The following is a 14,037-nucleotide window of genomic DNA, read 5'->3' on the forward strand; positions in this document are numbered from 1 at the left end:
TTTACCCTTGATGGTAGTTACCTCTTTGAGTAAATCCCACTTCAGCACACTGTGATCACTGCCACCTAGTGGTTCCTCTATCTGCAGATTATTAATGCATGAAGAATCACTACTGATAATCAGATCAAGAGTATTACTCCCTCTAGTTGTCTCCCGAACATGCTGATGTAGAAGACAATCATCCAATAAATCCACAAAAGTCTTGCTAGCATGAGAGTGGCCAACCTACAAATTCCAGTCAATATCTGGGAAATTAAAATCCCCCATTATAAGATGCTCTTATTTACTTGCCCGATCTATTTCTCTGTACAGTTGTTCGTTGTACTCATCAGAATCCGTAGGCCTATTACACGCTCCTACTCTCATTTCTCACACCAGACTGACTGAACATTGCACTGTCCACCCATTTCAACTGAATGCACAGCCTTAGATTTTTGTGCTTATTAACTAAGAGCATAGCCTGTCCTATCCTGTATGTCCTTTCTGTATGCCTTGTACTCCCCATATTCAAATTCCTCATCCTTTCTATCTGAGCGACTCCACATCTTTGATATCCTAACAATATCAACCTTTGATGTCTTCACTAGCACCTCAACTTCATCAAATTTATTTTCTATACTTCTAGCATTGGGATATATGCAATTATACATGCGCCAGTTCTTACTCTTAGTTACTCTAACATAGTCCATGTATATCCTTGTTCCAGGATGACTCCCAGCAGTCCTTGAAATTCCCAGCAGCTTTCTTTCCACGTTGCTGCCAATTCCAAATGAAGCAGTGCAAGAATCACTTTCACCTCTGCCTGCGACTACTGTTAATCTTTTAGACTGCGTGTTCCCCTCAAGCTAGCTGTTTTCCGACCCACCTAACACTGCCTCGACAGCATCAGCAAATATTCTTGCACCCTTTCTATTTAAGTGTATCCCATCCCTGTAGAAGCAGTCTCTCGTGTCAACAAACACAGACCAAGCTGAAAAAAATTCTATCCCTTGAGCCTTGCACAGTCTTTCCAGGGCCGAATTGATTGACAAGACTCTCATCATATACTCCCTCCTATCGTGTCTGGATAGAATTGCATACACTTTCAAATTAAACCCTAACTCGCGACTTTTTTCCAACATTGCCCTGTACGTGTCAAGTATGTCTGTAGATCTCCTACTCAATGCCAACGTGTAAAACAATATCACCTTTTGTCCCTTTAAAAGATGACATCTTTACAACGTCATAAACCTTTGCCACTGGCAGACATATCCTGTTTCTATTCCACCTATCCTTTTTGCACAAATTAACTAAATTATTATATTAGGGTCCATCGTAAATGATTACATCTACCTATATATTTATTTTGTCTGTAAATTGCGTGTGTTCTCTGGTCGCTTTGCCTGTTTGCTGGACGAAAAAATCCCAGTCTCTAGGGGGAAAAACCTTTCTATCTACGTCTGAGACCAATTCAGCCATGGAGTGAAAAAAGCCCACTAAAGTTCCTCGCGTCATCGACAGGATTCGAACCCGAGCCTTTTCCACCCGGTGTGGGGAGGACGGTGACGATACCACTGGACTACCTGTGCAGACATCCTTTTTACACAATGTTTTCCGGTTCCCTGATAATAGAGTCACCGACAACCATTGGCTCCTGTAGAACCAGCGCATTCTGCCTTACGGGTTGTCGCTATGTTGCCTGATGATCAAGTGCAAGCTCTGATGTCGATGTATTAATTTAATTTTAAATCTTTCGAGAGCATCCACCCTGTTCTTTAAGCTTTCATAAAGGCCCATAACATTACTAAGTCGACACCTAATATCCTCACACTCCTTATAACGATCACCAACAAACACATTCCTCCTGGCAACATCGTATACTGTTTCTGATGGCACCGCAAACATCAAACAAGCTGTATATTTCATAAGGCCGTGATTTGGAGGATAACTGCAGCCCACAGTTCTCCCCAAAGCCACAGCACTCCTATTAGCTTGAACCATTTGCTTTTTTGCTCTGGTTTCAGGCATGATTTTCGTTCAAATTTAATATAATTAAGCATTCTACACTAAACAAATATACCTAACGTAGGAATAACGCTATGCTCTGGGTATGCTATGACGTTTACGTTATTAATTATAATTAAAATTCGAGTGTTCTTATCGATACAAAACATCAACCAGGATTTTACGCTATCAACAGTGGTTGAGATCTGGACGCACACAATATATACGAAGCTCCACATCCTTGGTTTCCATGAGAGAGCAACGGGTGTCGGTTCTTTGGTGCTGAGAATCTTGCTGTTTCGATCAGATGGATGAGTGTGGGTGTCAATGTTCAATAGCGTTCTATTGTGCGATTAAAGCGAGTGTCAGTGGCGTCAATGTGAAACCAACGTGTGCCCCTATACTGTTTTGAGGAGAGTGTGTACAGAATGATGGGGTAGGGTGAGTTATGTTGGAAGCCGATATCCCTTGCCTAATTGCCTGACAGAAGGTAATCATGGAAATTTACAATTAATAATTAAGGTAAAGTTATTCGAATTCTTTTAAATCAAATTGTTGTGCAATTTTCGATTAATGGTTTGGTTCTTCTGTTTTTCTTAGCACGTGATAGGTAGTCTCTTACTGGTAACGGATGTTTTTTATCCAGTAAACAGGCAAACTGAACGAAAAATACACGCAGACATATTGAACTGAAACTTGACGGCGTTATTTCTTTGGTGCAAAATCGACCAACAACAGGAGATACTTATATGTAATTCACATGGTTCTGTTCTTTATGAAGAACATCAGCATCCGTTGCACATCCTTAAAAATACGTCTGCGCATCTTTTATGTGCTAAAGCAAGTCCTGGGGGTGTTCGCAAATGCACGTGCTTTTATGTATGTTGCAACTGACTGCCTCAGTATCCAGAAAAACGATGTCTAACTGATATTTATGTAGTGCTGGATAATTTGGAATCTTGTTGACTTATGATAAATGTAAAGACCTAACTGTGAAAATAAATACTGCCCAAAGCATTACTGATCACTGGCTTAACTGTACTTTCAGAATTATTAGTAGTTTTTGGTCAACTGAAATTGGTCTGATGTCGCGGAATAATGAAGGTTGGTTTGAAGCATTGATTAAAATTCTGGACAAGAATCGATGTTTGAACCTTCAACTTGTTTACTGATACATTACACCTTCCATAAAAACATAACACTAAATCCAAAGACCTCATCACCTGAATCTTTCAATGAATTTTATCAATTTTGAGTAAATCCATCCAAGTGGGACTCAACCGTCCCTCCCTAGTCCTCTAGAAGATCGACATATTTACGGACAAGTGACGGAAGAGGAAGTCTCTGAATGCCATCTGGGAGTTGCCAGTTGTCACGCAACACACGCCTGATGACACATCTACAAAGATGGGTTAGCTCGGACGGGCTCAGACACCTCTGTTTCAACAGCGGTGTCCATTGAAGAGTTCTGTTAAGAATATTGAGCGCTGAGAAATCCCAAGTGGGCCTTTCGAAATCCCACCAGTCAATGAAGTAACGGCCAATGACATTTTGTAAGGTCCGCACTGTGAGTTGAGGAGCCACCCGAAGAAGCAGATGAACACAAATCGTCCTCTCCTGGAAATACTTCCTCTCTTCCTCATCAGGATCCATGTATTCTTCAAGTAGGAGTTTTTCAATGCAGGACAAAATCAAATAACAAATACGCATCTCAATGCCAACAGAATTCATCGTAAAGCTGGTTGCATTCAATCCTCCAAGCCTCAGCCATTGTAGAAGCACATCTGGGTGTAAATGAATAAAAGAAATGGAATCATCGTAGCAGATTGCATCAATAAATTGCTCACCGCTACCAAACAGCAACCGGTTTGCACTGGCTTTACGATGAAAGTAGGACACGGGAGAATCCAGCGTTGATCTCTCGGGGAACTCGTCCACCATTTTAGCGTCAAGCATATCTATACCAGGCACCGATCTTAAGGGGTCTCGATCTTCGGGATAAATCTCCATGTCGAAAATTCCTTGGAAATGATCACACTCGTACATGCATTGTAGAACTTCGCACACCAAGTTAGTATTGGTAATATTCTTCCAAAAGCACACCTTGGCGAGAAGATACACGAAGTCTTCGCATTCGTGAGGAGTGATCTGCTTCCGCTTCTTATTACACTTTCGCTTGTAATATAAATCCAAAGCGATGCGAATGTTGTTCTCATTGTTATGTCTTTGCGATGTTTCACCCTCTTCTGGAGGTTGTAGAAGTGCGTTCACAACAGGGCGAATTTCCTTCAGAAATTTCAAAAAGTTTTTTGACCAAAGGAAAGACCTCGTGGATCGAGCCATTTCGGCCTTATGTAAACAGCACTACCACTTTTTTTTTGGCTCTGGTTGTATGTCGCTGAAGTCCATTCTTAGGCTTGATCCAGTGTTAGGATTTTGTGAACAATGCTTTTTATACAATGCTGTCCCTTTGATTGTTTTTATACGCAAGTGGTGATGTTCAAATGCGTTTGTGGTGGCTACAAAATACGTCATTTATGAATTAAACATTCATAAATGTTTAATTGCTTGGCGAATACAGAACTTGTACAAGTTTTGGTGCTTCATGTACAGTTTTCATCCAAATTGTATCTAATTTACTGTTTACATGTATCATCTGAAAAGTATCTGCACTGCACTGGACTTCACATTGACGCCACTGCTGGTCACTTCAATAGCATGTTGATCACCCTTTGTCAGGTATTACACAGTCGATCCTCCTGCAGAACAGTGACAAATTGAACTACCGATCTGAAAGATGTTATTCTGGTCCTCACTCCACGATCCAGTTCATCCCGTTTGTGTTCCATAGCCTACAAATCAGACTCTTCATTGTCCTTTCCAACTTTTGTACATTCATGTTCCTGAACAACATCGGCGCTATGGGTGTGTACCAAAAAACTGTCACATCGTGGGGAGCGTGGAATTGACCAAAACGTAACGGTAGGATTAGGTTGTTGTTGTTACTGGGTTTTAGTGGGTACGAGCACGCATAGTGTGCTCGCACAGACTCCCTCCCCTTTTGAAGTTAAACCCTTGGTTGATGTTTTTGAAGAGATTGTTGTACTGACCTTCTGAGTATCCTCTGGTCACGCGGAATAAGAATCCTGGTTCTCCTATGCGTCGTTGGATGATGGTGATCGTTTACATTTTCGTTTCATGGTAACATCCTTGATGGCCGACTTTTAACAGTATAGGCTGTCAGAAATTGCCCGAATCGACAAGCTAGCATTAACACTCCCTCTAGAAATCAATGAGGTTGTATCTACGTGAAGAGAACAACTAACTTGTGTGGCTAGTATTCCTTCCTTATATAGCAGTCTGAGTCACTTGTTTATCTGTAAAAATGAATTATACAGAGTGTCTCAAAAATACACGGCATAACTTCAGGAACGAGTTCCTCATATGTAGACAATAAAAATATTTTACATCAACATAGTTCCGGAAATGCTTGGTTCCCGAGTTATTAACCGGAATGTCTTATCTCCCGCAGGTGATTTCCTTCATCACAAGGTACTGACAGAATCTGGTGGTTTTCCATTCCGACCATGTACTCAAATCAGAAGCAAGCGGATATGCACTTTATGTACGGTTTGGCGGACGGCAATGCTCTGGAGGCTCGTCGTTTGTACCACGAAAGGTTCCCAGAACGAACATGTCCAGACAGGAAAACGTTTGAAGGTATCCATCGTCGCCTTTGTGAACATGGGACCTTTACACCTCGAGCTGCCGACAGAGGACGACCAAGATCTACGACTCCTGAAGTAGAGGAGGAGATTTTGGATGTTGTGCATGCCACTCCTGGAATCAGCACACGCAGAATAGCAATGCAACTGGCTGTTCAACGTTCGACTATTTGGAGAGTGTTGCGAGAACACCAACTGTATCCTTACCATCTGCAACGGATACAGGCCTTGCCACCAGCAGATTACCTTGCGCTTACCCTCCACGCTCACTGATTTAAACCCACTAGATTTCTTCTTGTGGGGCCATTTAAAGTCATTGGTGTATTCGACTCCGGTAGCTGATGTGGAAACTCTCCGCAATCGAATTGTGGCAGGTTGTGAGACAATACGAAACATGCCATGAATTTGGAATCGTCTTCGCGAATCCATGAGACGTCGATGTGAGGCCTGTATTCAGGCAGAAGGTAGATATTTTGAACAATTACTATAAGGTGATGTGAATAGTTGTGTCATAGACAGACCTTCAAAACTCGGAAATCAAACATTTCCGGAACTATGTTGATATAAAATATTTTTATTGTCTACATATGAGGAACTCATTCCTGAAGTTATGCCGTGTATTTTTGAGACACCCTCTAGAAACCAGGAATGTCCCAATAATTTTTGGAGAGTAGTGTTTATGCGACAGTAACATTCCAGCAGAACATCAGAGACTTTATAAGTTAAATGCACTCTATGGGATGAATCTAGGGAAACATGACAATCCATGAGTGGCCATGGTGCTCCCTCACGGGTAGCACAGTTGGTAGAATCGACGTAATTCCCACACCGGGTGGAAAAGACCTAACTTCGAGCCCGTCGATTTTATGGGCCTTTTTCACAACCTGGCTCAGTTAGCCGATCTCAGAAGATGGTAGCTGGTTTTTTCTCCTGGAAAGTCGGGTTTTTCTTCGAGCAAACAGCAAATCTACAACAGAACACGCAATTTCTTTACAAGCATACAAGGTGCGTCTAAAAAGAAACGAGAAATATTTCTTAAATCATTTATTGTTTAAATATAACAAATTCAATTTTATACCCTTCAAGACATTCTCCAACCCCGCTACATAAGCGGGGTTGGAGAATATTTTGAAGTCCTCAAATTGTTTTCCTTTGAGGTGGATTTTAATTTTCGGGAACAGAAAAAAGTCACGCGAGTGCCATATATGGCGAATAAGGCGGATGCTTCAATGTTGTGATCTTGTTTTTCATTAAAAATTCTATTATATATAGCGCAATATAGCCTACGTTGCTAATGCGCCTACAACAACCAACCAGCTTCCAATGTGCCCGAATTTGTTTAATTTTTGTTTTGTTTTATTTTTTAGATAATGCTGAAATATTCCACTTCCATGCATCATTTGACCTTATTAATACGAAAATAATAATGCTAATACTCAAAAATTTTGTGGCTTTGTAATGAATCCATGAGATGGTGAATTCAAGGAGAGAAAAAGATTTGGAATTTCTGTAGTCTGGAGTGAACCTAAGAAAGATTGAGATAACTGCTACTTCTGTTTGTACAAGGTACAATTTTATTACTAAAAATAAATCGGATATTTATTTTTCAGACCTACAGCACCTGGAAATGTATGCCTTTTCTTTTCCCATCAAGAATCTTTATTGAGTTCTCTCAAATCGCTAAATCTCAGTGTGGTAATGCAGAAGGTGCTCCCGGCTGTTACCAACCAATAAATCTCATTTTTTAAATAAAAATTTTCAGACAAAGTGAACTCAATGATATGAGCAATTCAGATCTGCAGATTTTGCCAATAATTTTGCCAATATAGTATACAGTACAGTAAAATAATCGCCTTGAATCAAAGAGAGAGACTACATAGAAACTAATGGCTTTTATCTTAATACAGAAGACAATTTTTGGAAATGGAAATCTGCAATATAAAAAGCTTCCTGAAATTACTGGACCTGCACATACTGCTCAATCTTCTTGAAGATCAACATATCTGCGAACTCTTGATGGCAAAGGCAGTTTCTGGATACCGTCTGGAAGCTGCCAGTTTTCATGAAGGACATGTCTGATAACGCATCTACAGAGATGGATTAGCTCTGATGGACTGAGACATCGCCGCTTCAATAAAGGGGCCCAGTTAACAATCCTGTCAAGGACAATCACAGCCGAGAAATCCCAAGTGGGTCTTTCTGTCTTCCACGGCAAAAGAAATTCATCGGTTATGACCTTTTCCAAAGTTCCAATTGTGAGCTGAGGAATAACACGAAGGATGATTTGGACCCAGGCTGCTCTCTCCTGGAAATTGATAATCTCGTCTTGGTCATGGTCGGTTTCTTCGTAGAGTATAATCTTCTCTATGGAGTACAAAATAAAATAGCAAAAGCAGCTTTCTGCACTCTCTGAATAACCCCTAAAACTATTCGTATTTAAACCTCCGAGTCTCAACCATCGTAGCAAGAGATCGGCATCTAAATGCAGGAGCAATAAGGAGATGTCGCAGCAGAGAACGTCGATGAATCGCTTATCGGAATCCAAAAGCAAGAACTTGTTAGCATTGGCTGATCGATGAAAATAGGAGACTGGAGACTCCTGCAGTGTTTTGAGATTAAAGGACCCGTACGCTGTTCTACGATTAGGTGCGGTTATTCCGAGGAATGCGCACACAGGGTTTTCTTCTTCAGGATTCAGTTCCAGGTTAACAATTCCTTGGAACTGGTCGCATTCATACATACAATTCAAGACTTCGCACACGAGTCTTGTATTGCTAATATTATCCCAGAAGCACACCTTGGCTACGATGTAAATGAAATCTTTAAATTCATAGGGGTTGAACCGCTTTCCACTTTTATCCTTCCATTTATAATACAAATCCAAAAGAATTCGGATGTTTTGTTCATTAGTGAGCTGTCCCGATGGTGCACCCCCTGTCGAAGGTTGTAGAAGTTCGTTCACAAAGTAGTGAATTTCGTTTAGGAATATCGAAAAATGCTTGGAACAAATTATTTTCTTCGGTGATCCAGCCATTCCGGGCCGTTGTGAGCAGCATGGCTAATTTTTTTTTAAATCTTTTTTGCTTGGTGTTCATTCTTTTAACTAGTTTTATTGTTACGTATCAAATGATAATAATAGCATTTTAGGAAATGCTGTTAAACAATATTGTGCGTTGGATCTTTTAGATAATTCTTCTTTTGATACGAGTATAATAAAACATATATCAAAATCCTGGTTTGCTATTTTCATATTTTAGGGAAAATGAATTTTTCCACCAAAAATACGAAATCAGAGCTTCAATATAGCTAAAGCTATCTGTTTATCTCAGTATTGTCATTAGACATCACTTACTATCTGATGAGAGACTAGTCAGTCCACAACAACAGATAGAAGTTTGTTCCAACAATCAACCACCCGTTGGCTAAAGACAAACTTCCAAACATCTACTCTGCAACCTTCCTTCCTCAGTTTGAATTTAGGCACCCTCGTGTGTGTGTGTGTGTGTGTGTGTGTGTGTGTGTGTGTGTGTGTGTGTGTGTGTGTGTGTGTGTGTGTGTGTGTGTGTGTGTGTGGTCTGAGCAAGAGGAAGAATCCCATCAGCATTGAGCTTACTCAATACATTCAAAACTTTAAACATCTCAACTTTATGAACTTTATAACTTAGCGCGAGCAGGGCTTGAAAATTACAGCGAAGTGGCTGGTCATACAGCGCTTGAGTGAGCCGATGACCAATTTCACGTTACTTTAGAACAGCTGAGAGCAAAGAGAAATTGAAAATATTTAGTGCAGTTACAGATGGAAAAATGTATACTTCATTAAATTAACGGTTTTCATTTAACAGCAATTGTAACTAGTCATGAAATTTGTCAGCTGCATAACTAAAATATGGATAAAAACAACATGATGTTCAGGGTCACTCAATTGACTTTCCACTCCATAATAACGCTAAACGCTATAAAAGAGAACACCTGGTGAGTGATCCAGAGCCACCCGTTGGTTTCTCTCTGTTATAGTTATATAACAAACAATATTTGTTATTACATACGAGAAACTGATTGAACTTCTCCACACATATACAGTATTTTAAAGATTGTACTTGCATATTCTCCGTTCTGAGACTATAAACATATTGCAGCAACTAATCACCCAATAGATGGATACATCTGCAGGAAAAGGTATGTTGATAACGAATATTAACAAATGTGGTTTCTTCAGCCTAGGGACAGGAATGTTTCCAGAGTTGAGAACTCCATTTCATGTAAAGCATGATTCATCTGCAACCAGAACATGCCTGAGAAATTAAGTATCACGTGTACATTGCAAAGAGAGCCACTGACAAAACTTGCTGTTCATGCAATGCCCTCCAAGGATTTTAGGAGCATTAGCAACTTGGCCGTATTGCACCGTATATAATAACTGTAAATTGCGTGTGTTCTTTGGTTGACTGTTTGATGGACGAAAAACCAGAGTTTCCGTGAGGAAAAAAAACATACTGCCCTCGCCTGAGACCGGCTAACTCAGCCGTGTTTTGAAAAAGACCCATAAAAATTCCTCGCGTCAGTGACGGATTCAAACTGAGGTCTTTTCCACCCAGTGGAGGACGATGGTTATACCAACTGCGCTATCCACGAGGGCTCTACATGCTAGCAGATGATGAAACATTTAGCAACTTAACAACCTTCTAGTATTTGTAGTTATATCTGGAATTCTTATGGTCCGCAACAAAAATCAAAATCACATCAGTGAGCTTGGAAATTATAAACAATTTTGCAGAGTCCATTCTGCAAAATTGTAAACACCACTGTAAACATCAGACAATCGTTGGAACCTGAAACTCAAGTAAACGATGTGTTAAACGACAGTATGTACTCTGCCACACTGGTTACTCAAAACTGAGTAATTGGTATGATTCATAAAGCAAAAGGATACTATTCATGTCCGTCTTGGTACGTATGTTTTGGACTGTTTAAAGCCCGTTTCACCCAACCACTTTTTTATGGTGTAACTCTGAACATAAAAACGTTCTGCCATTCTACATGATTTAATAATTTATGATTAAAGTTTGATATGACGGAAATAACGAGGTTTGAAACATGTTTATTAGAACTTTTTTCTTATTTTTAACTATAGAATATGCTCTTACATTTGTTCTATACAATTTTGAAACTTCCTCTATATGTGAGTATTTCAAAACTGCAAAATCAAAGAATGCATGAGTCAGTCTAGCCTCAGATCTGTCCATTCTTCCATCAGGATATTAGTGAATCGTTTTGTGGTGGTCAGCAGAGAACTGCGAAACGGAACTGCCCTTTCCAGCAAATCCCGGATATTTTTAATTAGATTCAAACGTGAAGAATTAGGCACCATGGTAGACGTTAAAAATCATTGGAATGCTTCTCGAACCATTCAGACACAATATATGCACGATGGATAACTGCAGTGGACAGCACGGTAGTAGGTGTCACCTTGAATCAGTCGCATTCTGGGTAAAAATGAAGCATTGCACGGCGAAACTGTCCAATACGACAGAAAAATATTCATCGGAAGTATGACGACCTTCTAATATGAGCGGACCTAGTCCGCACCTCCCCTTACTATGATACCACCTCCATCCGCTTGAATGATGAATGCACAGCTTCAAGAGATGCACGCCACACTATCACATGACCAAAAAAGTGTAAATCGAAACTCGTCATATGATCTTTTTTTCCACAGTCCAGTGTTGGTGTTGGTGACATCATACCAATGGAATCTTTTGATTCTATCAGAAAGAAATAGCTTTCGTATAAGCACACGACTATCAAATCCCAGATTTTTCAACTTCCGCCGAATAGTTGTGTTCAAAATGGCTCTTTCTTCCTAAATTGAATTTTTCAGTCACTTACTGCACACTGGACCTTCTGTTCTGACGTACAAATCGCTTTAAACTCTTACGTCTCGTTCTTGGAGTGCCAGCTTTCTTCCACATTTCTTCTTTTTCAGATCTGCATTCTGCTCTTCCTCCCACTGTACACTGTTGAGATGGTTTCTTTCGACACACACCCGTGATTTCATTTGTTTGTTGTTGTTGTTTTTTTTTTATTGTAACGGCTCCTAAACGTGCTACAACAACATCTTCTGAAAATCGGAATACTCGCCCGTCTTCCCCATGATTGGATTGACAAAGGAGCCTCAGGAAAGCGTACGGTACTCATCTGTTACCAAACTCAACTTTAATTATCTGTTGACGCCAATTCCGATAAGCATCTAATTTTTTGACCAGTGAGTGTAAATTCCTACTCAAATAGCAGGCCATCCCAGTACGAGATTAATGAAATAACTGAAAGACACAGATATCGCAGACGGCAATGATTTCTTTGGCTTATCTACAACAGATAGCATATACAGTGGCAGACAAAAAAACTGCATCACTTGTGAATTTTGCAAATAATGTGTTTTGCGTTGGATTGTGGGTTGCAGAAATGTTCGAAATGCATTTCTTAGATGGGATATATATCTCTGTGAATGAAATCCAATAAAAAGACTCCACCTAATATGCCTAATTGCCATAAATATCTTCCCAAAGGGTAAAATGCGTAATTAATGGAAATATGAGAAATCGTGCAAATGCCAATCATGACAACCAAACATACATTTTATTTCATTTACGTGTACAAACTGAAATGACAAGTTAATGTAATTGTATTATGTACTATAAATCAGCAAAATATGTCCTCAATATTTCGTTGTTCCTCCTCGAGCTGCAATTACAGCCTTGCAACGATCTTGCATAGAGTTAATCAACTTCTGGATGTACGGTTGCCCAATTTCGTGGTACCACACCCTTACAATGCTCTCCTGCAGCTGAATCTTACTTGTTGGCTTCTTCTGAGCAATTTTATACGACATTATGTACCAGCAATTTTCAATAGGATTCAAATCTGGACTGTTGCCCTTCCAGTCCAACACTCTAATGCCAGCATTTCTGAGGTATGACTGCACCTTAAGCGAGAAAAACGAGGGAAAACATTGGTGTATGTTTTAAGCCTTGTGAGACAAGAAGACAAACTCATCATTAAATCTAAATACCATAAAACTGACCAATTTTGCTCTGTGGCAAGGTGCTAAGTCCTGTGAAAAATGTAGTTTTGGACGTCTGTGTGGTATCCCTAATAATGGGTTTCAGGCACTCCTCCAGGATAGCAGTGTAGGTTTCTACATTCGCTATTCCGTTAATAAACTTAATTCGCCCCATCCCTTTGCCTGTTATGCATCCCCAGACCATCTGACCGGCGGGGAACTCTATAGTCGGTGTTATGCAGTCAGGATGGTATGCTTCCGATTTCCGTCTTCTGACATGTCTCTTCCCATCCGAGTCATACAGGTCGAATTTCGATTCGTCAGAAAAGATGACGGTGTCCCATTGCTCTTTTGTCCAAGAAACATGCGTTTTAGCCCAAGCAAGTCGCTTCTTCCTCATTTGTTGGGTCAACAAAGGCTTCTTCTTGGGCCGATAGGCATGCAGACCGCATTCCGAAAGCCGTCTTTGGATAGTTCGTGCGCTTGTTTCAACACCAGAGGCCGTCTCAAAGTCCAGTTTTAGATCAGGAGCACTAACATGACGATTAAGAAGTTTCAAATATCGATCTTGGGAAGGCGTAGTCACTCTCTTATGGCCTGACCCAGAACCTCTCTTCACATCACCGGTTTCACGCATTAATTTCAGCACCCCGGATACCGTTGGCTGGTGGCAGCCTATTTTAACAGCGATAGCACGCGTAGAAAGCCCTTTCTGAGACAGAGCAACAGCTACGCTTTTTTTTCTTGGTGTCAACTGAACATATTGAGCCATGCTTACACCTCCACAAAACAGGATACTAATGGGCGTGTATTCCCTTCCAACGCCGTATTTATAGAAACGACTGATGCAATACCGTTGCGCGGCAAAAAATGACTGTAATCAAACAATATCTTATACATTTTATTACAAATGTTACTTTTTTTAAGGTGATGCTGTTTTTTTGTCCGCCACTGTAGCTCTCCAATCTGTTGGCATTGGAGAATAAATTAAAGCAGACCACTTATTATAGAATTTTCAGTTTTGTGGTAGGAACATCAGCGACTATGGCCATATTGCTCCGTGTATACTGTAAATTGCATGTGCTCTGTGGTCAATTTTCTGTTTGCTGGACGAAAAACCTGAGTTTCGGGGAGAGAAAAAACATGCTACCTTCACCTGTGACCGACTAACTTACCCACGTTGTGAAGGAGGTCCATAAAATAGAATTTTTTTCAGTGTATGCAATTTATTTTTATACCTCACAGATTTGAACAATCCTAACAAGTAAT

The 14,037-nt window shown here is 40.3% G+C and overlaps 2 protein-coding genes across 2 annotated transcripts; both read right to left on the reverse strand.

The window, feature by feature from the left end:
- Positions 1 to 3,273: 3,273 nt before the first annotated feature.
- Positions 3,274 to 4,326, reverse strand: LOC150090211 (uncharacterized). The gene has a single exon (XM_090390204.1). It carries the CDS (start codon positions 4,324 to 4,326, stop codon positions 3,274 to 3,276), a length of 1,053 nt encoding a protein of 350 aa, XP_090246330.1.
- A 3,360-nt stretch (positions 4,327 to 7,686) lies between these two features.
- On the reverse strand, positions 7,687 to 8,742 carry LOC150090212 (uncharacterized). The gene has a single exon (XM_090390205.1). It carries the CDS (start codon positions 8,740 to 8,742, stop codon positions 7,687 to 7,689), a length of 1,056 nt encoding a protein of 351 aa, XP_090246331.1.
- Between the last annotated feature and the right edge of the window lie 5,295 nt (positions 8,743 to 14,037).

The sequence above is a fragment of the Mastigoproctus giganteus genome, chromosome 2 (assembly GCF_048544385.1).
Source record: "Mastigoproctus giganteus isolate SK-2022 chromosome 2, ASM4854438v1, whole genome shotgun sequence".
Classification (NCBI taxonomy): domain Eukaryota; kingdom Metazoa; phylum Arthropoda; class Arachnida; order Uropygi; family Thelyphonidae; genus Mastigoproctus; species Mastigoproctus giganteus.

What these genes read in the sequence shown, in the direction of transcription:
- LOC150090212 (XM_090390205.1), bottom strand. Translation starts at nt 8,742, where the DNA reads ATGGCTGGATCACCGAAGAAAATAATTTGTTCCAAGCATTTTTCGATA.
- LOC150090211 (XM_090390204.1), bottom strand. Translation starts at nt 4,326, where the DNA reads ATGGCTCGATCCACGAGGTCTTTCCTTTGGTCAAAAAACTTTTTGAAA.